This window comes from Parus major, chromosome 24, assembly GCF_001522545.3.
Source record: "Parus major isolate Abel chromosome 24, Parus_major1.1, whole genome shotgun sequence".
In the NCBI taxonomy this organism is placed as follows: domain Eukaryota; kingdom Metazoa; phylum Chordata; class Aves; order Passeriformes; family Paridae; genus Parus; species Parus major.
Genome location: NC_031792.1, coordinates 1,287,774 through 1,313,337, shown reverse-complemented (window position 1 = coordinate 1,313,337; position 25,564 = coordinate 1,287,774). Strand labels below are relative to the sequence as shown.

Here is a 25,564-nt window from a genome sequence, read left to right as displayed (position 1 = left end):
GATTGATTATTTTTTTTCCCCCCCAATAACGTGATGTTGCTAGAATTTTCCATGAGTGGGCAAGCTTGTCCTTATATATCTTTTTTTTTTGAAGTTGTGTGGTTGAGGGGGTTGGGAACACACCCTGAGAGAACTGACAGCAACTGGAATATCTGAATGGAATGGGGAGGCTGCTGAGTCCCTGGGAATGGGGATATCCCTCCCAGTTTGGGGTTTTTGGGAAGGCCACTGCAGCATCCCGGGGTCACAGCTGGCATCCAGGATTCCTGTGACTGGAGACAAAGCTGATTTTACCCATTTTTCCCTGCTCAAGACCCAGTTCTGAGCCCTCTGAACAGATTTCCCTGCTCTTCCTTCAGGGAAGGAGCTGGGCCAGTGCAATCCTGGGAGGAATTTCTTGCTCCCAAGGTGTGGGGAGGGCTCAGAGCTTCCTTGCATGGCTGAAATCTGCCAGGGACAGACTGCAAATTGTGGTTTAAAAATGATAATTGTGCAAACAAAACAAGCACTGAGCTGTGAAGGAGGGCAGGATTCTGTGCAGGGAACAGAATGTGCCTGTTCTCAGGGCAAGAATTCCAGTGTTTGGGTTTCTGATTGATTTTTAATTGCTATAAATATTTCCCTGTGTGTGTGTGGACGACTCACAGGAGTTGTGCTGTATTTAAAACATCTTTCTTACCACACCACTTGAATTTCCAGTTGTTTTTTTCTCTTATCTAATTTAACATGGTGCCAAAGGTGTTTTCTTTCTTCTGTAAGGAGATTTTTGTGTTAATTCAGTGTGTCCCAGGCAGGGAGGCTGAAGGAGTCACCCCCTGCCAGCCTCAGCCTTTGGGAAGTGCAGCTGGGATTATTTCTGGAGGAACTGGAATTCCCAAGGGGCTCTTACCAGGAGCTCACCATCCTCACTCAACAGAAATGTTGGGGATTCTTTGCACATCTGCTTGGGAAGGAATCCTTGGAGTGCTCGTGGGGGTGGAGCTCAGGGGTTGTAATTAGTGGCTGTGACTCTAATGAAGGTGGCAGTGTCTCACAAAGACAAACCCCATTTCCTTCTTGTTCCTCTCCAGTGGAAGCTCCCAGAGCTCAGGGCAGGATTTGGCTGCACTTGGTGCCTTGTGATGCCCTGGGATGAACAAGAGACCTATTCATGGCTGGAGTTCCCCTACAGGGACAATATAGAAAATAAATAAATTGTATCACTTGTTGTTCCAAAACATATTTCAGTTTGAATTTTCCTTGTTTTCCCTCTTCCTGGATTATAAATCATATTTCCTTTCCATTTTTTTGGTTGCTCCCAAGAGCTGCAGAAATTTTTAAATAATAGAATGTATGTTCAGCTTTGGTGTTGCAAAAAACCCTTGGGATTGTGTTTTGGGAGTCAGTGGCTGTGTTGGATCCTTGACTGTGCCATTTCCCTGTGAGAAATCTGCTTTCTGAAATGAATTCTTGAATGGGGCTCATTGGAAAACAAACCCAGCTATGTATTATTTACTTCTGAAGGGAAAGAATTATAAAAAATGGCCTAAAAGCAACCCAAAGCTGCTGTAGGTTTTAATAGAATAGAAAATTCAGATAGAAAATGGTCGTGGTAGGACATGTGAGCTTGGGGAAAGTGCATGGATTTGTAATCAATGATCAGGGAATCCAGTTCCATCAGCAGTGGCCCTGTAGGATCACTTCTGCACAGCCTTTTCCCTTCCCTCTTCATTTTTATTGCAGCTCATTTTTTCCTGGTGTTTCATTCTTTATCATCTGTTCCCTTTTCAAAATAATTAAGGAACGAAACATATGATTTATGGCAATTATCTTGCACATTAGAGGGGGGAAATACACAGTTTGTCTGGCTGCTTTGGTGTTGCAGTTTGCAGAGTTGATAAGCAGCCCCAATTTCCTGACACATTCATTTTTCAAGTTGTTTCGAGAGAATCTGATGTGACACAGTGAACAAAAGACTAATCTAATTTATCTTTTTTATTTTTTTTTCTCATCTCTCTCTCATCCCTGTAATATTTCTGCTTGGCTGGCTGCATGTGTGAATGGGTTTTGTGGTGGCATTTCAATTTTGGGGTGGATATTGAGGCAGGGAACAATGAGTCTTCCCCTTCCTTGTGAAGACAGATTTCAGAGAAACACCAAAGTCAAAATGAAGCAAACCTCTCATTTCCTCTAGGGAAAAAGACTGGTGGTGTTTTTCAGATTTATTTTCAAGAAGCAGGATGTGAACTTTGTGATGTTTTTATGGTTGATGTGCAGGAGGTGATGGAGGAAAGGCAGGCAGGCTCTGAGCTGGATGTTTTGTGCTGCCCAGGGCTGGCTGCATCCAGCGAGGAGAGAGGAACTGCTCTGCTGTTGTTTCAGGGGGTGTCTGAGCAGGGAATCACTGAGGTTCTCAGGGTCTTTGGCTGTGCCCAGGCACTCTGGGGTGATGCCATCAGCTGCCTGTCCCTGGCCACTGCTGAGGTTTGATATCCCAAATGGGCTGTGCTGCCGGCTGGGCTTCACAGCTCCCTGATGATCTGTTTTACACCATTGCCTCACATCCCTTTACCGGCCCAGCCGAAGCTCAGCTGCCTGGAGGAGCGGTTTGGTTGGTTTTTAATTCCTTTTCGAGGGGTGAGCAGTGAAATGTGTGTGTGGAAGGAAGCTCTGCAGACAACAAATGCTGTTTATGTGCTGCTGCTTCGCACCGAGGCTGGGTCCGGCCTTAGGAAGCGGCAGAGCCCTGAAAGGAAAGACCGAGGGGTTTTTTTCCACTCCTGTTTTACCTTGTGGCAAAATCTATTCTTGCATCTGTTGGTTTTTAATAGTGGTGCCCCCAGGCCTTAAACCAAGGGGTTGAGAAATGCCTGGTGGTGCAGGAGATGTTGTTTTCATTGATGAGCTGTGGGGAGCTCTGCGCGTTCGTCTCCACAATCACGGCGATGGCAGCGGACGGGCACGTGCTGGGAGCTGAGGACAGGATTGCTCCTGGCACTGGGGAATGGCTCCTGTCCTGCCCATAATTGCAGTGGTTTGGGTGACAGGACTGGTGCCCTATTGGATTTGTCACCAACCTCAAGGAAATATGAAAATAACGAGTCAGGCTGAAGCATCGCAGGAGGAGCACGAGGATGGGCAGGGTTTTGCTCGAGGTAAAGCAGAATGTCAGGGGCAGAGTTCAGAACAGCTTCATCATTTCAGTAATTCAGGCTAGAAAAGCCTCCTGTTCCTGCTCTCCCCTAAACCCAATCTTCACGCTGCTCACAGATATTGGGTATTAGATAAGGTTATCCCACGACTCCTCTGCCTCGCAGAATTTGCCACTTATGAAATGATTCCATTTAGCAGATTAGTTTCTGTAACTGCATATTGCTTTTCATTAAAATTTCATGGGGCTTTTATTTAACATGCACTGGAGCCTTGTTTATGTGGGACCTGTTGAAAGCAAAGTGGATTAGGCCATTTAAGCCATGTATAATCCATTCCCTATGGACTTGTGTTTCCTCCTGCCTGCCTGCTCCTCGTCCCTGTTTCCTGGTCCTGTCCATCCATCCATTCATCCTGCAAGGAGCAGGAGTTCTGCATTTGCTGCACAAGAAATTAGCAGTGCTTTAATTGCGTGATGACAAACTTGTTCCAGGCCTCTCCTCAGCTGACTTCCAAATTCTGCTCCGTACTGAAAGCCCAGTTTTGGCTCTGGAATGGTGCCAGTTCTTGTTTGCAGGAGCTGGCTGCTATTTACATGGAGATTTCTGCCTTGTTTCCATGGATTGAGGGCAGGTGTTGGTGAGTTTGGAGGCTCCAGTTTGTGTGAAGGTTTGTCCACTGTGTTTGGCTAAGTCAGTAAGGCAGTGCTTGGGTTTATTCCTTGCCCTTTCCAAGGGTTTCTTGTGTTTATTCCCACATGTGGCACTGAATTTGGGGAGGATTTGGTCCATTATGGGTTCCACACATTTGCAGCACGGGAAGGAGCACAGAGCCCGTGGAACACAAGCTCAGGCACTTCATTCCCAGCTGATTCCATGGCCAGTCCCAGCACGGTGCAGGATGCTCCTGGGAGGCTGGGATTCATCTGGGATCCAGGTTGGGAAAAGCGCTGCATCCTTCCCGAGCTCTTTAATTACAGAGCCAGCCTGTTGTGTCAGGGAACAGGGGAATTCATTCCTACTGGGAAACGTTCCCATCCCCACGTGTTTTCAGGGAAAAAAAGATGGAATTTCAGATGTGAATCCACCTTGGAATTGTGCAGGGGAGACAGCACATCGCTGGTTTGGGCACAATTATTGACACCTCCTTCTGCAGGAGATTATTTCCCCCTCAATTTCATCCATTAATTGGCTGTAAATGTCCAGCTTTTATTTTAAAGCTGTCTCCATTTATTCCTGATGTCTCATTTGGCCGTGGGGTTTGAAATAATTCTCAAAGCCCCTGGCTTTGGGATTGTTGTGCTCCAAAAGCTTTTCTCAAGGCTGTTTCAGGGCTCTGATCTTGGGGAAATTCCAGCTTGGATCAGCTCCTGCTGTCAGTGAGGTGATGGGAAGCTCAGGATCAGATGTCAGGAGCTGGAGGAGTCACTGGTGAGGATTTTGGGTGGCATTCCCCAATTCACCTTCCCATGGGAATTTCTATTGTAGTTTTACCAAGGCAGGATCTGCAGTGCTGTAAAATCCACTCTAAAATATCTGAGGCTGAGAGGAGACAATAACCAGCAGGCCAAGATGCTCCAGAAGTGCAGGATGGAGCCTTTAATCCTCATTTATCAGGTGGGATGATGAATTTTACCTGTTGATCCATGTCACCAGGGAAGGTGGGACCTGCAGGAATGATGAAGGATGGATAACTCCTGATTCCTGCTTTTTTTCTGCTTCTCCTGGGTTTTTGTGGATTCCAAGGAGCAGCAGAGCCCTTTGGAGGAGCTCTTTGCTGCTGAAACAGTGCAAATGAAATGGTTCCTCGTGTGTGCTAATAGGTTAATTGTCACTTGTAGCTCTTCTTGATTTTCAGCTTCTTTATCCTCTGAAAGGTGATAAAATAAGGCCAAAAAAATCCAGAGGCATTTTCCTTTCTAAGCCTCCTTTCTCCAGGCTTCTGAAATGTATTTATGCACAGGGCTCCCTCCTAACAAAGGCCTCTTTGAGGGTCCTGTGGTCGTCTAACATTCCCTCCTTTCACATGAAATTAAGGGCTGTGATTTACTGCAGTGACCTGAGTGCTCTCATTTACAGCCAGCCTGCCTTTTATTTTTTCCTTTTATTTTTCTTTTATTTCCCTCTCTTTTTTTTCCTTTTTTTTTTAATTTTTCTTTGAGGGAAGATTGCTTTTTATGCCCCCCGTGGGTGCTTTAGTTATGCAAACACCCTGTGAGGGTTGGGCTGGTGTCACACAGCTCCCAGTGGCCCTGCTGGACTCCCTGGGCTGGGAGCCTTTGCCCCTTGCAGGTTTTTTTTTTCCCCCCCTGGCTTTATATCCAGTGAAAAAAGGACCCAGATTTCTTTATTTTAATTAACCAATGCATCGATTTCTTTTAGATTTTTTTGAGGTGCTGATGGAGGGCACGGAGTGGGGAGGCTTGGGGACACTCTGTCCCAACTTGCTGCTCAGTATTCTTAGGAAATAAGAATTTTTCATCCCCAAATTCCGGCTCCATTCCCTAAACCATTCCTGTTGCCATGGCAGAGATTTTCAGAGCTGGCTCAGAACTTTATCCAGCCAGACAAGGGACCTGCAGCTCGCTCCCCCCACGGCTCCATCCTTCCCCAGGGCATTTTTGGGGTGTACCTGCTGTCCCTGGCTCTCTGCAGTGATTTTGGACAGATCCTGGTGCAAGTTAGACAGAACACATTCAGATTTTTCTCTTGGCAGCCAGAAATTTTTTCTAATAATATATATTATATATATATAATTATAAAATTATCTCTATTTCCAGGGTGTTTCACAGAGAATGTTGTTTAAATCAAGGAGGCCATGCAATTCTCTTTCCTTTCACTGAAAACAGCCCTACAAAACCCCATTATTTTTCTGGTGAGGACACTGGTGGGCCACAGAAGAAACCCTGCAATGCAGATGGTGCCCTAAAGCACCAAGCACAGCACAAGATTTGGCTTATTCTCTAAGACTTGTGAACTAAAACACATATTGGATCCTGTTGGGCTTCTTGCAGAAAAATCTGGTTTCCTAGGTGGATTTGGCAGGAGGTTTGTAGGGTATTGCAATCTGGGGCTTCTTCCACCCCTGCTGCCACCTCCTCCTCTCTCAGCATTTCTCCCAAAATTGTTGTTTCTGTGGAAAGCCCAGGAGTCTTTCTCACTTGCAATATTCTATTCTGTGTTGTTGTCAGGGCTGCCTGGTGGGGTTTGGAGTTTCCTTTTTCTCTTGTTTTTTTTTTTCCTTCTGTGGGATCTGCCTTTTCCCTAGCAGGTGGAGGAGGAGGAGGAGGAGGAAGGCTTGGCTGCTACCAGTCCCCAGAGAGAATGTGATGAGATTCCATTAAAACCTTGGTTAATTGGTGACTGTCTGCACTGATCAGTCTGGCTTTGAGGAATTGCAGAGGTGCCTCCCCTGGGAGCTGTTTTATTGCAGGAAATACAAATTCAGCTCAGGACAAGGACTTGCACAAGAAGAAAAGTGGAAAAAAACCCACCAAAAACCAGCCAGAACTGGGATGGTTGTGTGTTGGGGATGGAGAAAAAGGAATGGATTCCTTTCCTTTAATCATGATTGAGTTCGTGTTGGATGCAGCTCCCAGCCCGCAGTGTGACATTGCTTTGCAGATGTCTCATCCTGCCTTGAGCCAGATTAGCTCTCAAATAAAGGAATAAATGCAGTTTTTTTGCAGAGTGTCAGTGTGGTGTGGTGGGTCAGGACAGAGGCAGCACAGGGGGCTGCTTTGCTCCTGTTTATTATGCTTGGCATGCAGCACAAACTCACTGAGAAGTGCTGGAATTACCCTTGGCAGTGAAATTCTCCTGCTTGCTGCGGGCTATGGCGCTTGCCTTTGTTTCAAGAAGTTTTTTCCACTCACATTTTCGGTGTGGTGCTCCCTTGGATGTGGCACTGCAGTTGCGTTGCTCTGTCATCTTCTGTCTCCTTTTCTTCCTCTTATTTTTATCTGTCCTTGTCTGTCTTGTCCTTCACTCCAGCAGAAACAAAACGCCCTTTGTGGCTGTAAACCCGCCGTGCCAAATACTTTGAATAACTGTAGCACTGCACGAGTGAATGTAAAACATAAAAGCGCCAGTAAATTCCTTTTAATGCCATCCTATAACAACAAGAATTCCCATTTTAATAACTGGGGCAGTGGAAGGGTTGACCTCGTTGTTTGATGCAGACATTAACTTGCTTGGCTGGGTTCAAAGATTGTGTGTTTAACTCCGCAGCCATTTGGTGTTAATGATGCTGCATTCATTAACATCCCAATGAGAGCGCTCTGCTCCTCTTGCCGGGGCAGATGATTCCCTTACCTGAGTCCCTGCTGGAATCCGGGCTGGAATTGAGCTGTTTTATTGCTTTTGTTGTGCCTGGGGAAGGGGAGGGCGCTGGGAGCACATGGATCAGCCCCACACACAGCTGGATAAGTCATTTGCTGTTAGATTATCTGCACAGAAGATTCTATGCAGCTTTTGTGTCACCATTCCGTTTAAATTTCCTGGGTTTTACCTCTTTCCTTCGCTCATTCCTGCTCTCTGCTTTGCTGGTGGTTGGGGTTGTCATGTGGAATTATTTTGAGCCTGACAGATTTCTCTGCTGCCTTTTCTCCTCAGAGATGAAAGAGCAAAGATTCTAAATGAGTAAATACTAAAAAGATAATGAGGTAATATTAAAAAGATTAATGATTTTGATGGATAATTTCAAAAGAAAGAGACTGGACTTCAGTAACCACTTTGAATTTGGGGTGCTTTAAGATCCTAATGGGGAGGTGTGGAGTGGAAATGAAGCAGCACAGATCTGTAAACTCTCAGAACAAAACTGCATCTCCTGCTCCGGGTTCCTGGCTTTTCTGGAGGATGCAGGTTATTTCCAGGAGCTTTGCTGTACACCTGCCTTATGAGCAGGTTCCCAGGCTTTGGGTTAGTGATTTATGTGTATGGAAAACATCCAGCAGAGCTTCTTCCTGGGATCCAGCTCCGCTCTTTATCTGGGGGAGCACATCCCAATCAAAGGGGCTGGGACCTGAGGCTGCAGAGCAGGCACCAAAAATCTCCAGGCATGAGGTGTTCAAGTCCACTTCTACACCTAAAAAAGGGTCTGGGGGTTCAGATTCTTCATGGAACCTAAAGGAGAAAAACTTTCATTAGAGAAATCCTGCCTTGGACCTTTAATTTATGCCCCAATATTCTGAAAGTCCTGGTTACCACTGTGGTGTGTTAGCTCTTTCTGTTGAATTATTTCTGGTTTTTTGCAGAATTTCTGTTCCATTCTGTTTAATTGTGGTGCCACTGATGTCACCCTGCTGCCAGGGCTGTGCTGTGCCCACCTGCCCTGCAGGTGGGTGAGGAATTCCCCAGCTCCTCCTCAAACCCCTGCTGGACATGTCTGTGTGGAAATCCGAGCTGGCAGCTGTCCATGGCATCCTGGGCTGAGCAGGGTCAGAGGAGCCAGAGCATCTGTCCCCGTGGCAGGGCTTTCATTCCTGGGGATCTTGCAGTGAGTGGCATCTGCAGGAAGGTTGGAGACCCTGATGCTGAGTGAGAAGTGGAAAATCACCCTAAAAGAACCAGGGAAAGGATTTTCCTATTTGTCCATTCCATTTGAGGGCCTGTACGACTGGGAGCTGGCAGTCTGCGAATCTGGGGTGAAAACCATGGAATTGATGAATGATTTGGGTGGGAAGGGACCCTAAAGCCTTCCCAGTGCCACCCCTACCACGGGCAGGGATACCTTCCTCTATCCCAGGCAGCTCCAAGCCCATCCAGCCTGGCCTTGGACACTTCCAGGGATTCTTTTTTTGAATGCTCACCCTGTGGGTGCAGGAAAGAAAAGGCTTCAAACCCAAATCCACCCCTTGGTAATGATGAGTTAGTGACCAAGTCGTGTTTGTCTGGAAGAACTGGGGTAATTTTGCTGTCAGGAAATTAGAAGGCATTTTGGTGGGTTGTGGGGTGGAACAAAGAAATGCTGCAACTCTCTGAGTGGGATCTGGAGAGTGGAGCAAGGGCCTCTCTTACATTTCTGATCCCAGCAGAGAGAATAGGCACATCCAGCAAGGAAGGCAGGGCTGAATTCCAGCACTTTCCCCCTTTTTTCCCAGGTGTTGCAAATGTTGATCTGTTTCCAGTGTTCCACAGGAATTTTCTGTGGCATTTTTGGGGTCACCGTGCCCAAACTGAGGCCTTTATTCAAAGAGGATTGGCTCTTAGTGCCAGACTCCTGCTTTGGAAACTCCTGTCTTGGGTTCTCATTTTGGACTGACCCAAGCAGAGCAGAAATAATCTGGGATGAGTGGACAAGTCTTTTCTTTCCCATGCAGTGACTCTGGGATGAGGAATTTTGATTATTTCACCTCTCTGGTCTGCATTGCCTTCGTGCTTCTTGCAGCCCGTCTGAGCTGCTTTTTTCTCCTGGGGAGGGGCCACGTTCATGGGATTTCATTGTGGGATCCAGGAATACAAAAATAAACCCCTCCACGCTGGGAGAGAGCTTCCCAGCCCCGCTGTGGTCTTCATTCCAGCAGGGCAAGCAGTTGTTAGTGGCAGGAGAAGCCTCTCCCCGAGGTGCAGAAATAGCAGTGGCAGAGCTGTGTGGGGGAGCTGCAGCAGGCCCTGGGCACGGGCCTCATCTGCTCCCGATCAAAAACACAGGGGAAGGATGGAAAAGCTTCTCCTCCCTTTCTGCATCTGCCCAGAAGCTCAGAATACCCTGAGCTGGTACTCAGGGTACCTCAGCCAGTGCTGGCCCCGCTCAGATCCCCCGAGCGGAGAGGGGTCTGTGTGCAGCATCTCCCTGCACAGGCCCTGTCCCATTTCTGCTGTGCCCGAGCTCATCACAGGGCTCTTCTCACCCCCACAGCAGCTCAGAAATCCTGTGGGCTCATTTAAGGCAGAAGGAAAGCGTGAGGTGTTTTTAGGAAGAAGTTGAAGCTCTGCTTTGCCCTGATTTCCCATGAAAGTCACAGACTGGAGGACTGAAAAAAAGTGACAGTTTTTCTGGTTTTCTGACCCAAAATCCATGCTGTAACTGGGATTATTTGAGTGGAACCAGCTCACAGATGGGAGGGCATTGAGCTGGAGCTTTGTGGACCTTTAGATCTTCCAGGCATTCTGATGGAAGTGGGCATCTCAAACCTGTTGCTTTTGGTGGCAGAAAATTAATATTGCTTCTCCATTCGCTGAACTAGCTTTGATGTCAGTTCTTTCTTCCTCATAAGGCGTGCTGGAAAATGGGAACACAAAGTCCTTTTTGCCCTTCCATGGCCATTAACCTTGTGTTGTCTGACTGAGTCCCAGCCCTTTCTGAATTAGAGTGGAAAATACGCCTGTCCTTGAGGGCAGTGATAATTCCTGGCTCTGTGTGGAATGGATGGCACCAGCTTGCACTTGGATTTTTGGAGAACTTAATTTGAGGGCTGGAATCCTGTGTTGTGAGTGCCTGACTTGTAGGCACAAGGAAATTTGGGTTAATTTCACTGAAATAAAGGCAGTTCTTCGGCTGTGCTCATCTAACAGAATCCAGATTATCCACAATAAATATTGGGGCTGAACGAAACCATTCCTGGCAGGTTTTGCCTTTATTCCTTCCTGGATCCTTGGAAGGAGCAGATAATCAGAGTGGTGCTTTCTGACCTTAAAATATATGGTTTAGGAGGGAAAAAAACCCCATCCATGTGTAATTCAGGAAACTGGCAGGAATCCCAGTTTTCACAGACAGTTACAAAGGATTATTTCATGTGCTTGGTGGGCAGGGGATGAAGGGAGGAGGCCTGAAGACATGTTTTCCTTTTTATTTTTCTATAAGGAATGTTCAGTTCTCCACTTTTATTGCCACTAGAGAATGTCAGGGACATTGCTCATCCTGTCAAGATTTTCTGCTGCAGTCTGGAGCTGTTCTTTGTCCTTCCTGGCCTTATTTGCCCCAGTTTCCACCAGTATTGTTTTTATTATAAACCAAAAAAACCCTGCATTTACCTTTTATTGTTTGTTCAGTCAAATAAACTCCATAGGTTTTGATTTGTGGGTTTGTTTTTTTCCTGATCTCTGTTGATAGGGCAGGGTTTTTATAGCCAAGTTTTCTCAGGGAAAAGGTGACATCCTGAACTCTTTTTTTGGGAGATGGTGAGAAAAAAACAAATAACCAAAGGACTTTTGGTCCTTTTTGCAAATAACCAAAGGACTGTAGATACTGAGGAACACAGTTTATTATTTATTATTAAATGGAATTTGTTGGGGAGGTATTCTGGTTTCATCCCATCCAGAATCCTCTGCCATGGCTGGTTTCACTCTGCCCTGTCCACACATTTGTTGCTGGGTAATTTGTTGTCCCAAATTAAGTTTTGTGCTGATCAAATTCCCTTTTTTTTCAGCCTGAAATGATGGGGAGAGTTTGCAGTGAGTTAATTTTCCCTCGTGTTCCTGGTTCTTTGCACAGCCCTGGCTCTGGGTGAGGTTGGGAAATGCGGGGATTTGGGCTGGGAAAACAAATATTGGCTCTGGGTGGTGGAGGTGGAAGCAAGCAGGATATTGTATCTGGGACATTCATCCCAAGGGATGTTTTAAAGTAAAGAGCAGCTCGTGGGGGTGATCCCAGGAGGGTGTTTAGTGCAGGTTTAGTGCAGGAGGGTTTTTAGTGGTGCAGGAGCTGTGGCCATGCAGTGACACCTGGCTTTGTCCTCTGAGCACAGCCCCTGCATCGATCCCTGCTGTGTGTCTGCCTGTGGGTTGTCATTTTGGGGACGTTCTCATTCTGCTGCTACTCTCAGAGGACATTTCTCTTGCTCCTGCTGCCTTTTCTGGCCCTTTTCTGTATTCCAGAATAGTGCTGCTGTTCTTGAGCTGTCATTTCACACCCTGGAGAGGAGCAGGGAGTGTGGGAGGGGAGGAATTCAGCAGGAATCCTCAGGTGCTTTAAAGGTCTTTGCCCTCACAGATCACTGAGCATCTCTTTTCCTTCCCATTCCCTTTCAGTGAGTAGATTTTACACTGTAATTCTAATTAAAACATTATAAGTACCAGGGAAACGTGGTAAACCTGAGCTCTGTTGCTAACATTGATCAAACACATCAGTGTTCAAAGTCATCTCAAGATTTCGGGGTTTGGAACCCTTAGCAAAAGGGTTACAGAATATCCAGAGTTGGAAGGGACTCAGAAAAATCTCCAAGCCCAGCTCCTGGCCCTGCAGGACACCCCAGCCATCCCACCCTGTGCCTGGGAGTGTTGCTGCTGCCGGAATTTGGGACATTCACGTGCAGAATTAAGGAAATTTCACGTACACGAGGCAGCTGTAGAAGACATAAATCCTCAGGCCTCGTGGAGCACTCGCAGCCATTAGCAAATAGGGGTCAGGTGCAGTCTGTCCCTGGATATTCATTATCCCAGGGATTAACCTTGCCTGCTTCTATTTCCAAAGCTGCTCCTGCCCGTGGCTGGAGCCCAGGTATCGCCCCTGGCTCATCCCTGCCCCGCTGCAAAATGCTCTTTGAACAGAGCAGCCCCTCCCCAAAGGGGCTCAGCTGCATTTCCAGGCTGGCAAATCCCACTGCCAGCGTCTGTTCAGGCTCCAGAAAGGGGCTGGGAGCTGAGGATGCAGAGCAGGCACCAAAAATCTCCAGGCATGATGTGTTCAAGTCCACTTCTACACCTAAAAAAGGATCTGGGGGTTGAGATTCTTCATGGAACCTAAAGGAGAAAAACTTCTGTAGAGAAACCCTGCCTTGGACCTTTAATTTATGCCCCAATACTCTGAAAATCGTGTTTAACGCTCAATTTTATTAACTCTTTCTGTTTAATTGTAATGCCACTAATTTCCAGATTTTTCTGTCAGCAGTTGGAGCAAATTGTTCTGATATTTCCCTCCTGTGAGGAGAAGTTCTGGAGGAGACAGAAAAAATGGGAGTGCAGTGGGGTGCAGGGCTGGGAGAAAAGCAAAGTGCTGGACTGGTGTGTGTGGCTTGCCCAGGCTGGTGGTGCTTCCCTGGGATTACAGATTTGTGTTTACATTTTGGTCATTCCGTTTGGTGGGGCCACAGTGGTTTTAGCACAGATTAAAAGCCTTTATGGATTTAATACAAGGCAGCCTCTTGGTGATGGCAGTGATGAGCTGTGGCTCAGGCTGTGCTCTCTGAATTTCCAGCCTGCACCCGGTGTTTTCCTCCTGGAGGGGAGGTTTTTTTCTCCCTTTGATGGGGTGTTTTCTGTGTGCAGCATCAATTAAAGATGCTGAGCACGTGGGGCCTGAGGCCACTGCTCTGATTTCAGTCAGACCCTGAGGGACCAAAGCACTGAGGAGATGGAAATCAGAATATGGCACTGAAGGAATAAAGGAACCAGCTCCGAGCCACATTTGTGCCCTGTGTGTTTGGATCTGTGTGGAGAATCTGAATCTCTGTGTGTGCTTTTGTTATTTGACTGGGGATTTTCAGAGATCTTTTCCAAAAGCAGGGTCATGTCCAACACCCAGTAGCAGGAGTCTGGTTCCCTTCTCTTCAATTTTCCCTCTATCCTGTACCTTACTGCCTCAGGAGAGGTGTGAAAATCCTCTTGTGGTTGGTTCAATGGAGCTTTTCTTCTGGAGTAAATTCTTGCAAGTAGGGGTAAGTTATTTCAAGGATTCTCTTGTAGAGACCAAGAGAGGTTCAGAGCAGAACTCCTGACAGTTCTCTTCATTTTTGGGGCACAAATGCTCAGCTGAAATGTTCTTTGTCTGTCTTGCCTGACTTAGGAATACATTTGTGATTACATTTCTTGTGTTTGCTGGGCTGAATTCTCCCTGGGTTTCCAGGAGACTTCCCAGAGGAGCGTGGCTGAAGCCTTTTCTTGGCTCTGGCAATCTGGGGAGTGTTTATCCTGTCAGTCACAGCTGATGCTTAAGGCCTTTGGATACCCTGGCTGGGTTCAGATTCTTTTTCTTTCTCCCTTGGCATCACTGATTTTTGAGCTTCTGGAGCTGTAAATGATGTCTAAATTTGGGTTTGTGTAAACTCATCCTGTTCTATGAATTGGAGGGGCTGAATGAGGATGGGCTCTGATTTATTGCCTTTACCTTGGCTTTATTCTGCCAGCCAGAGAGTTAAAATAGTGCTGAGCAGCAGAGAGCAGTAAACAAGCTCAGTTCTCTCTTGCCTGAGGGATTTTTTGGTTCCTATGCTTGCTGAGCAAATAGGACAGTGTATTAGCATGTTATTCTTCCCAGGCTTTTGCCTTCTGTTCTCATTATAATAATATTTCAGTTTTTATTCAGTGGATGCTGTTAATGATTCCAATAGTCCTGGTGATATAATCCAGAGATTCTGGAGGTTCTCTCAGTGTGCTGCTTCCAAAAGCTCTTGCAGTTAGCACACCCTTGAAATGCTACCCACAAATTCCAGGGGTATTTCCAGAGGCACTGGTGTTTTTAGCAGGTCCCCAAATTCCCAGAAACATCTTCATGGTCTGCCCTGTGACAGGGCTTTGGCCTTGAGCTAAGGTGGTTTTCTTCAGCACTGAAGGCTCATCTGAAAAAGGATAAAAATGATAAATACTGACATGTGCGCTTGTTCTTTCACCTCCCTGTGCCTTCTGCTCTCCCCATGTGGCTTTATTTAGTGAGGCAGCTTCCCCATGTTCTTAATGTCAATTAATTTATTAATGAAATTTCTTCTTCGCCTCGCATAGCAAGGGAAAATGAGGCTGTTTAATCTTAGAGTAAGGCAGCACTGGTAATTCCTGTTTCTTACAGGGGAGTCAGGCTAAGGCTGTGATTTTTAGCTCAGCCTAAACTATCCAGTGGTACTCAGCTACCACAGAATTCCCAGGTCCCACCAGGTATGAAAGATTAATTGACACATTAAAGAAACTATTGATTTCTGACACTTTACACTTGGCACAAGACGGCTCCAGATATGAATTTAAACTACTGAAATCTCCAAAGCACTTTTGTGAGCCACAATTCATGAGAGGCTGTAACTCTCTGAAATGCAGGTGGAATATCTGATGTTTCCCTGCTGCCAGAGGGCATGGCTGGATGGGATATTGGGAATAAATCCTTCCCTGGGTGGGTGGCTGCCCCTGGATGTGTCCAAGGCCAGGCTGGACAGGGCTTGGAGCAACCTGGGATAGTGGAAGGTGGAGCTGGATGAGCTTTAAAGTCCTTTTAGGTGCAGAACACCTCAGAACCACATCCTGGGTGCCTTGGAGATGGGTTCTCCATCTTCAACCAAGTTCTCTTGTCACTCCTCAGAAACTTCCACCTCCTGCTTGAGCAGTGAGACCAAAATCCACTTTAAAGCACCGAATGGTGCTTCACCAACAGCAGTTCAGAACATCAGGGCCTTGCTTCTGTGTGGTTTGACCTCTTTGGGGACAGAGAAAAGGGAGAAAAACTACATTCCATGTGTTCTTTTAACTGAAATAGAAGAGAACTTTATTCTCCTGAGGTTCCAGTGCTGTGATAGGCAAAGGGAGAAATGGCAGTGTGGGATGTGCAGGACCTGGAATGTGCCTTCCTGGAGCTGAATGTTCCACTGGAATTAATAATTTCTGTGGAGCAAATACTGAATTTCAGGCTTTGCAGCTGCTCCAGCCTCAGCCATCGCTAAAAAGGCTAAACTAAACTAAACCACCACGTAAAAAAGGCTGGGGAAAGAAATGTTTTCAGCACTTTAGGATCAAATCTCAGGCTAGGGATGCTCCTGGGGCTGGCTGATGGACTGTGGGGGAATGGAGCTTGCAGGGAGCAGGAATTGCTTCCTTTGAGGAGGAGGAATCGCTCCTCCCTGGAGCTGCTCCTGCCTGACAGACGCAGTAATTCTGTGTTCCCCTCAAGGATGCACTTTGTGCTGCTCAGCACACTGCCAAGACAAACTGGCTGCAGCAAGATTAGCCTCGGATCCTGAGCTTTTACAAATCCTGTTTTTCTCATCTTCTCCCGGTCCTTCCCTCAACACAGTGTCACCCACCCAGATTTCTCTTTCAGCAGAAGATTATAACTTGCTTGGTTTTTAATTAAAATTGTCCATACTCTGATTTAATGGCTCCATAAAGCATCCTGGCTTACCCTGCCTCAGGTAAATGAAAATATTTGCTGTGGTAAATAGGACTATTAGTTTTATGATCCATAGTAATAAAAAGCTTTTATCAAGAATGTCGTCAAAAGAGGCATAAAATTGTGTTCCATGTAAAAATACTGAGATGTCTGGCAAGTTTTACTCTGAATCATAAATTTCTGTAGGAAAAGGTGTAATAGTACCATTTTTTGGTGTGCCTTGTGGTCATTTAAAAATTAAAAGTGCTTGTGAGCAGATCTTGTACAGGGAAAGGATGGGGTCACAGCATGGACATAATTGGAGTTATTCCCATTTCCCTGTGCAGATTCCCTGCATCAGCTTGGACATGTCACTTTGTTCAGAGGCAGAATAATTCTGACTGAAATGAAGCAGAGGAGAAACATCTCCGAATTTTCTGCCTGTGTTTTTGTGCTGCCACAGCTGCCTGGGCCCCTGATTCCAGCTGCTTAGCCAAGCACATCTTTCCCTGGCACGGTGCACTTTGGAATAGTCCCCAGGGATCTGCAGGAGGGCAGAGATGGATTTTGGCTGGGAGAGCCCTCCTGCCCCTTGGGGGCTGTGTTGGGTGAGACCCACAGGGCAGAGAGGTTCCTCCCTGCCCAGGCTGTGCCATTGGATAGAATAATTGGAATTATGGTTGGTTTGCAAGTGAGCAGTGCCTGGTTTTCTTACAGCAGTGAGTGAGTGAATTACCCTTCTGCCACCCCCAGCATCCTCCTTTACTGGAAATGGGGATTTTCATCCCCTGAAAGGCAGAAGGGGGGCTGGAGCAGAGCTCCCCTGGCTCTGGATGCTGTGCCAGAGCCCAGTCCTTCCCCAGAGCCCTGTGTGTTTGGGATTGGGGCAGGGGATGCTCCCTGTGTCCCTGCCTCACATCACTGCGGGTGAGGAGCATCCCCCACATCCAGGGCCACCAGCTGGGCAGAGGTGGCTTCATTTTGGGCTGTTCCTCCCCTGCGGGTGGCTCTGGTCACGCCTTGCTCGTGTTCTGCCATGGCACCGTGCTGAGCTGCTGCTCCCTGCCCGAGATCTGATATTCCCCAAAGGAATCAGCAATCCCCTCCTCCAATTCCTGGCAGATTTAGGGAGCGGTTGCCATGGCGACGGGGGAGGAATTGGATCTGCAGCCCAGCTGGGATCAATCCCAGCTGCTGCCTCCTCCTCCTGAGCAGTCAGCGTATTTTTAATAAAGTGACCGTGTACAGGAGCCTTGTCTTTGTCTTGTTAAGCCTTTGTTGTGTATTAAATCCTCAGGGCTTTCACCATAATCTGCTTCGCTCACCAGCTTGACAAATCCCGCCCTTACTCCATGAGCTGTGGCCATTAGATCCAGGAGATATTTCTTTTCCTGATGGTTTTTATTTCTGGAATTGAGTTTAATTGGTGAATCGTTGTTAGAAATGAGCGAAATGAAAGGTACAGCCTGTGAGAATGGAACCAAGGCTTCATTCCCAGCTGAGTTCCTCCATGCTGTGCTTTATTTGCCCGAGTATTTTTGATGTTTTTTTTTGATTTTGGGTTTTTTCTGGGCTTCACTGACGTGCTGTGGTGGTGCATGGTTACCTGGGTTACCTGTGACAGGGATTCCTGCTCCTGGAGACACCCTTGGAGGCACACCCCATTCAAATTCCCTCTTTCGAACCGAGTTTAGCCCTTAGAACCGAGTTTAGCCCTTGGTGGGACTTAGAGCTAACCCAGGAGCTGCAGTGTGAGCACATCACTGGGGTGAGGAGAGCCCAAAGGGATTTCTGTCCTTCTTCACTTCCAGGGCTCCATCTGGGACCGTTTGGGCTCCGTGGTGAGGGGCTGGGGGCTGTAAAGGAGCAGGGGTTTTGTAGGAGGGGAAGGATGGGAGGGGATGAGCTCCATGAACCCATGGGAAATCCTTGACTGAGTGTGTTTAGTGTTCCAGGACTTTGGTGGATCCTTCTGTGGATCCAGAGCAGCGTGAGCATTCACATTCCTCTTTCTGGTGTGTCGCCTTTGGAGACTGGGCAGCCACAGACCCAACACCCAGCAATTATCCCACTTTTCTGTGCTGCCCAGGACACTTTATTTACTGCCCAGGTACAGCCTCCTGCCTTAACCTCAGCCTCAGCCCAGCAGGGACACAGCCTCCCTGCCTATTACCAAAATCACCGCTTAATTTGAGCTCATTTCTTTTGTTGAGATGCAAAACTAATTATATTGAACTACAGATGAACAGGAAGTTGCATTAGCAAATTTGTTGGGGGTTTTTTTTGTTGTTTTTTTTTTTTTAATCAATGGGGAATTATTCAGCATTTTTTGGGGGCTGGGGAACTTTATAACCAGATAAAAGATATGGGGGAGGGCAGAGCTATAAAAAGTGTTATTGTGTGATTATGAAGAGGCCTTTTAATGCAGTTATTATGTGATGCTAAAAAGGCCTTTATTGCTTGAAGTTGGAAGCAGAATACAAATGGGCTCGCAGTGTCTATTAAATGAAGAGTGGAAAAAATAGTCCCCATTTCCCTGAACTGCAAAGCAAAAATAACGATTAAACAGCGATTAAAATCAGCAGTGCTGGCTTTGTTAGTGCGATCACAGGCGGAGCAGCAGAGCTGAGGAGTGGGGAGCGATTGTTGGTGAGGTTCCAGGCACAGCCCATTGTTCTGGGGACCTGTTTGTCCAGGTGACAGTGGCAGCTTCTGCTGCTGGAGGCTGCTCAGGCAGTGGCTCAGCTCTCCCCGGTGTGAAATAAGGACAGATGAGCTGGAAGTGACTCATTCCGAGGGATGCTTCCTTCTCCTGCAGCTGAATTGCAGAAGTTACCTGCAGTTTCTGTGGCTGGAGCTGCTGGACAAACACAGCTGGGCTCTTTTGTCCCTGGTTTCATCTCCAGCCATCTGTAGGACAAAGCCTTAGAAGTGTTTGCAAACCAGGGCAGCCCCACAGCCTGTCCAAAATCCTCCAAAGAACCACCAGGAAAAGCCACTGGGAGAGACTGGGGAAAAAAGCCAGGCAGAATTTTGCTCCTTGGCATCTCTGGAAGAACAGAAATGTTGTGATTTCTCAGTTTTGTGTCTGAACTCCCCTTTTTGTGCACAGGTGAGCACTGGGAGCTCCCAATCCCAATGGAAAAGGGAGGGAATTGGCTCTTGGGATCAACCTTGGGGCACCTGAGCATCCTGATCTGGGCTGAGCACGCTGCTGTGAAGTGTTTGTTTATCCTGGGGGTTCACAGTTCCCATCTCGTGGCAATTCCTGGGTTTGAAAAGTGCCTTTCTGGAGTCAGGAGCAATCCCTGGGGGCTCCCCCTGTGCCTCCTTCACGCTGGGAAGGGGCTGTGCTGATGTTCAGTGAAGGAATCGCTGCCCCTCTGCACAACCTTTGCAGAATTGCTGTTCCTTGTTCCATAATGATGGGATTTAATGGGACCTGCACTGCTGGGGGAGCAGAGGGAGCACTGCTTGAACGAGCCAGAGCCAGGGACCTCCTTCTTCCTCTCCTTTCTAAAAGTTTTGCCTTCCCAGGGGTGGTTTCCAGGTTTCATTCTCTTGAAAATCCACCTAGCACTTGGATGCACAGAAGGAGCTGAGCAACAAAAGCAGGAGAATCTGAGAGCTGGGTGTTGCTCAGATCTCCTGCCTGGCCCTTCTGGCTGTGTTTCCAGCCAGGTATTCCCTGGCTGTGTGGTTTCCTCCTGTGTGCAGCTGATGTGGCACACACAGGCCTAAAGACGCTGAACTCGGGGTGATGGAGAGTTCAGTGCTTTCCACAGAGCTTTTCTTCTCCTTCCTGGCTGGAGCAGGAATCACCTGAGGATGGAATGAAAGGCATTAACAAGCCCAGTCTGTTCCCCTGCCTTCGCAGCAGGCAGAGCTCTCCTGAGAGCTGCAGAGAGCCGGGGCCGCATTCACAGAGTGCACCAGGGGGGAAATCTGAATTTCTCTGCATCTCAACGAGCCCCCAGCCATTTCAGCAGCACCCCAGTGCTGAAAGCTGAGGGCTGCTCTGAAAGCCCTTCCTGGGGCTGGTTTTCCAAGCTCCTTTCCATTAGTCAGGAGGTCCAGGGGTGCTTTCATGTCCCTTTTTGGGATCCCTGCAGGACGTGCAGCCCTCCTTGTGGCTGTGGTCAGCACTCAGCACTCCCAAACTCTGCTTCCACTTGAGTCCTGGCTGGGTTCTTGGGGTTTGGGGCTGTGTCCCAGAGCTTTGGGCTGGAGTAGCAGTGTTTGTTAGGACAGCCTGCTGAGAGGAGAACCAGGAAAGTGCAGGGAGCTTGGTGCTGGGATCCAGTCCTCCTCTGCAGAGAAGAGCTGTGTCAGGGTGGTTGTTGGCTAAAGGAACGTGCTCAGAAAATCCTGATATTCCTGTCCTTTCCTAATGGGGGCAGGCAGTGCTCCTTCAGCTGTGGGAGCTCCAAACTCAGTGCCTGACCCCCCTCCATGTGTTCCCCCAGCACTTTAAGGAATGTTGCCATTGGCACACACAGCCAGGTTTTCATTTCTGAAGCAATGCTTGTTTCTTATAACCCCAGGTGTGCTTGGCAGCTGAAATAATGCCTCTGTGGTCTGGAGGTAAAATTAGCTGCTCAGAGAGAGGGAGATTTTCAGATTTTCATGCACTACATGAAAACACAGAGGTTTTTTTCCCCAAACAAAACCTATTTTGGCGTCCTCAAATTCAACTTGACCCGGGCTTGTTAGGCCACAGATCTGCCGTGGAATTAAGCTATAGCTGGAGGAGAGCCAGAATCCAATTACATTTTCTGCCTAATGGGTCATAATTTATGCAATGAAGAAGGAGGCAGGGATGTTGCTGGGGGAAAAGGGCACTGGGCCTGGGTGGGTGTGCTCTGGGAGGGGCTGCTGGTAAATGGGGATGGGGAGGGCAGGGGTGCTGTCCTTCCTCTGGTGTTTAAAACCTTTCTTCTGCATTCAGAACTTTCCTCTGGTGTTTAAAACCTTCCTCCTGCATTCAAAACCTTCCTCTCTTGTTTGAAACCTTCTTCTGGTGTTCAAAACCTTCCTCTCGTGTTTCAAACCAACAATTCAGATCAGAAAGTGGGTGTCATCCTGGACTGTAAACTGAATAAGGGATCCACGGGCACTGTGAGGTTGGCAAAGGTTTTTTGCTGGAGCCCACGGCCCTTGTCTGACTGTGCTCGTTCCCTTCCCAGCCTCTCTCCAAGTGGACATCGTTCCAAGCCAGGGGGAGATCAGCGTTGGAGAATCCAAGTTCTTCTTATGCCAAGGTGCGTGGTGGCTGAGGGTTTGTGCAGTTCAGGATGAGCCAGACCCTGCTGGGCTCACCCTGGCTGCTCTGGGGGTGCTCAGGGGGTGACCCCGAGCTGGGCTGGCTCACTGGGCTCTTTGCTCCCCCCACAGTGGCAGGGGAGGCCAAGTTCAAGGACATCTCGTGGTTCTCCCCGAACGGGGAGAGGCTGACCCCGAACCAGCAGCGCATCTCGGTGGTGCGCAACGATGACTTCTCCTCCACCCTCACCATCTACAACGCCAACATCGACGACGCTGGCATCTACAAGTGTGTGGTCAGCAGCCTGGAGGAGGGAGACTCCGAGGCCACCGTCAACGTCAAGATTTTCCGTAAGGCAGCGCCTCACAGGCTTCTCCTGCGTGTCTGTGAGGCAGGACTGCGGATAACCTTCCTAGGAAAGGCTTTGGAGGGGGAGGAGGAAAGGGGGTGTTCAGATGTTCTTTCCTGGTGTGGAGGGGGTGAATTGGATGGGCAGGGCATCCCCAGGGCTGGAACCCCTCTGAAAGGCAGAGGGCAAAGGAGGAGAAGGTTCTGGTGCTTCTGGCGGGAGTTACAGAGAGGAGCTGCTGTGGGTGACACACACCTCTAGTGTGGAGTGAAGAGAGGCCCAGGAGTGCAGAGGGTTTGCAGTGAGCCCTCAGCTGGCCCAGCAGAGCTCTGCCAGCAGCTTCTCCCTCCCTGCTGGGGGGATGAGCAGTCCCAAGTTCCCTCCCTGCTGGGGGGATTACTCAGAGTGGTAACTCAGCCCACTGTGGGCACAGGGCTGGAAATGGGGGTGCTGTGGGCACAGACCCACTCAGACCTTCATCCTCCTCTGGGAACAAGGAGATTCCTGGGGATTCGGGGGTTTCTCTGCTTCCCTCAGGCTGGAGGCAGGAGCACAGCCACAGGTGTGCTGAGGAAGCTGCAGTGACCTTCTCCTTTCCTTGTTTCCAGAAAAGCTGATGTTCAAGAACGCTCCCACCCCTCAGGAATTCAAGGAAGGGGACGATGCTGTGATCGTGTGTGACGTGGTCAGCTCACTGCCCCCCACCATCATCTGGAAGCACAAAGGCAGGGATGTCATCCTAAAAAAGGATGGTAAGGGCTTGGTTCTTGTGCATTTCGGGGTCAAATGTCCATCTCCCTCCCACACCAAATGCTGGTGGTCACAAGGGGCAGGAGAAGCAGTTTGTGCCTGGCACGAGGCCGTGGGATGTGAATTTAGTTATCCCAGGAGCTGTGGTTTGCCAGTGGCAGGGCAATCATATTCCCACTGAAATGGCCATCAGGCTTTGGCACCAGAATCAGTCAAGGAATGCTGGAAAAAAATCAAAGAAATGCCATCAGACAGAAAAATTGGAATTTGTGACACCCTCCAGCCTTTAAGAGGAAAAGGGGTGAAAGCTCCTTGCAAGAACTTTTCCCTTTCTTCCCAAATGCTGCAGACAGCCATGGGCAGAGGGGCTGGCTCAGACCCTGGCTCCAGTTGAGCAGGTTTCCCACACCTGGCACACAGGTGGTGAGGCTGGAGCTCTGGGCAGGAGGGGTCAGTCCCAAACTAATCCTTGTGTCAGCCTGTCAGGGGGAGCATTGGTCTGTTCATCTCCCTGAGCACAACCACAGCACTTGGCTGCTCCCCACAGATGTTTCTTCCCTTGGCAGAAGCAGATCCAGCTGCAGCAGCATCTCCATTTCGTGGTGGGGAGGGAGATTTCATTCCAGCAAGGCCAGAAGGGGCGAGCAGAGGAGAAGCTGGAGTGAGCTCCCCTTCCCTTTGTCCTTTGCAGTGCGCTTCATCGTCCTGTCCAACAACTACCTGCAGATCCGGGGCATCAAGAAGACGGATGAGGGGACCTACAGGTGTGAGGGGAGGATCCTGGCCCGTGGGGAGATCAACTTCAAAGACATCCAGGTCATCGTCAACGGTGAGGGGCTCGGGGCTCAGAGCAGCTTCCCCCAGGCTGCTGCTGGAGGTGCTGCCTCAGGTTCACAGCATCCTCCTCCCCTGCTGTGTCCAGTGAAAACCTGCAGGGAAGGCACTGAGGGTTTGCCAGGTGTTCATGGGATAAAAACACCTTGAGGAACCTGAAGCTTAGAGTGAGGAGCTGAGCTTGGTGGTTTTGGCCACCACACTGAGTTTTTCTGTGTCTCCCCACCCACTGCCCATTCTCCCCCATGCTGATGATTTTGGACACGCCTCAAACTCATTGCTGAAACCCTGCAGGTGCTGGTTTGGGTGACTGGTGCCATCAGAAATGCAAAGGAGCCTTCTGTCCTTTCCAACTCAGCCGTGGCTTTCTTCTCTTGCAGTCCCTCCGTCGGTGCGCGCCAGGCAGAGCACCATGAATGCCACTGCCAACCTCAGCCAGTCTGTCACCCTGGCCTGCGACGCCGATGGCTTCCCCGAGCCCACCGTCACGTGGACAAAGTGAGATCTGTGTGCAGCGTTCCCCTGGGCTGGGAAGGGGATGTTCTACCTGGGATGAGTTGGTTTTTCTCACAAGAGTGGTCTCACCATGGGGCTGGAGTCGCCTTCTGCTGTGGGCCAGGCAGGGAGCACAGAGCACACCCAGGGTAAAAACCTGGTTGAGATAAAAACAGTTCAGTAAAGCAAAGCAAAGCAAGGAGTTCCTTCAGTGCTCCCCATGGTTCAGCCAGGTCAGCTCTGTCCCTTGCCAGCTTCCTGCAGTTCCCTGGCAGGCAGTGATTCACACTCCAGGGACGCTGTTCCTGGAGTTCTGTAGCCTTTGGTGAAGGTTGGGAGCACAAAGTGACGAGGAAAGGCTGGTGGCAGCTTGGAGTGGTGCCTTGGTGTGGTTTTGGTGGGGTCACAGCTCCAGGAGGTGAGAGTTCAGCTGCCAAGAGCCCTGAGGCAGGAAAGGTTGGGAATGGGTCTCAAGCTGAGCTCTGGAGGCCATGGGGAGAGGAGAAGGTGCTGGTTCCTCCCAGCACGAGGAGCTGCAGTGGAATAATTTCTATTATAAAATAATTTCCTGAACAAGCCTGAACCAGCCTTGGGTCACTTCTGCCAGCACAGCCCCGTGTGCTTTGTGCCCCCAGGGATGGAGAGCCCGTGGAGGAGGTGGAGGACGAGGACAAATACAGCTTCAACTACGATGGCTCCGAGCTGGTGATCCAGAGGGTGGACAAGAGCGACGAGGCCGAGTACATCTGCATCGCTGAGAACAAGGCTGGCGAGGCTGATGCCACCATCCACCTCAAAGTCTTTGGTAACCAGCCCCTGAGCACGCCCTGGCAGCCCAGCTGGCTGTTGGTGACACTGCTGGGAGCTGGGGGAACCTGCTTATCCCAATTAATGCCTGCTGGGTTTATCCCGAGCTGCTGCTGTGTGCGCCACCCTGCCATCGTGTGTGTGCGTGGGGAAACTCATCCCAGCTCCTCTCTGCTGAAACACAGGCAGGGCTGGTGGGGTCAGACACACAAATCTCCTCCAGATCCACCAAAGCTGAAGTTAAAAGGGTTTTAGCACTTTAGTGGGGCTTGCTGCAGCCTGGACAGCGAGGTGAGCTCCAAGCCACCTCTGTGTGAGTGACACCAGGCTTGGAGGAGTGAATCAGGAGCTTTCCTGCCTCCCAGGAATCTGGAAGTGTTGAGGAATGTGGAATTCTCCCTGTCTTGTGTGCAGCCACCTGACAAAGCTGCTTAGCAAAGGGCTAATTTGGGGCAGGGAAAGTCAGCAGGGAGGTGGAAGAGTGAGCTGGTAATCCCAGGGGCTGAGTGTTTGTGCACTCTCAGATGGGTCCTCAAAAGGAGCCTCAGCTGTGAGAATGAGCAGAAGAGGCTCTTGAGGTCTTCTGCAAGGAGGTGCCCTGGTGAAAGTCACTCTGCTCCTTCCCCAGCTGGCAGTAAATTGTCACAGTTCCCCCAGTGCTGCTTGTTCCAAACACTGCTGTGACAAACAAGCTTCACCCTGAGCCCTGAGGTTCCTTCTCCTCCTCAGCCAAACCCAAAATCACCTATGTGGAGAACAAGACAGCCATGGAGCTGGAGGAGCAGATCACGCTGACCTGCGAGGCGTCAGGGGACCCCATCCCCTCCATCACCTGGAGAACCTCCACACGGAACATCAGCAACGAGGAGAAGGTACAACCCTGCCCAAAGCCCCGAGGGGTTGTGGGGTCAGCACAGCTCGTCCCTGCCTGCCCC

At 49.0% G+C, this 25,564-nt stretch overlaps 1 protein-coding gene across 10 annotated transcripts in view; it reads left to right on the top strand.

Moving 5' to 3' along the window:
- Positions 1-25,564, top strand: part of NCAM1 (neural cell adhesion molecule 1) — an 82,167-nt gene that overhangs the window by 19,850 nt on the left and 36,753 nt on the right. For all 10 annotated transcript variants that reach the window (XM_015649807.2, XM_019008928.1, XM_019008926.1 and 7 more), the window contains exons 2-8: positions 21,318-21,392; positions 21,526-21,744; positions 22,352-22,495; positions 23,185-23,322; positions 23,708-23,825; positions 24,458-24,627; positions 25,359-25,501. In XM_015649807.2, the coding sequence (XP_015505293.1) occupies positions 21,318-21,392; positions 21,526-21,744; positions 22,352-22,495; positions 23,185-23,322; positions 23,708-23,825; positions 24,458-24,627; positions 25,359-25,501 (1,007 nt within the window). The remainder of the gene's footprint in view (positions 1-21,317; positions 21,393-21,525; positions 21,745-22,351; positions 22,496-23,184; positions 23,323-23,707; positions 23,826-24,457; positions 24,628-25,358; positions 25,502-25,564) is intronic.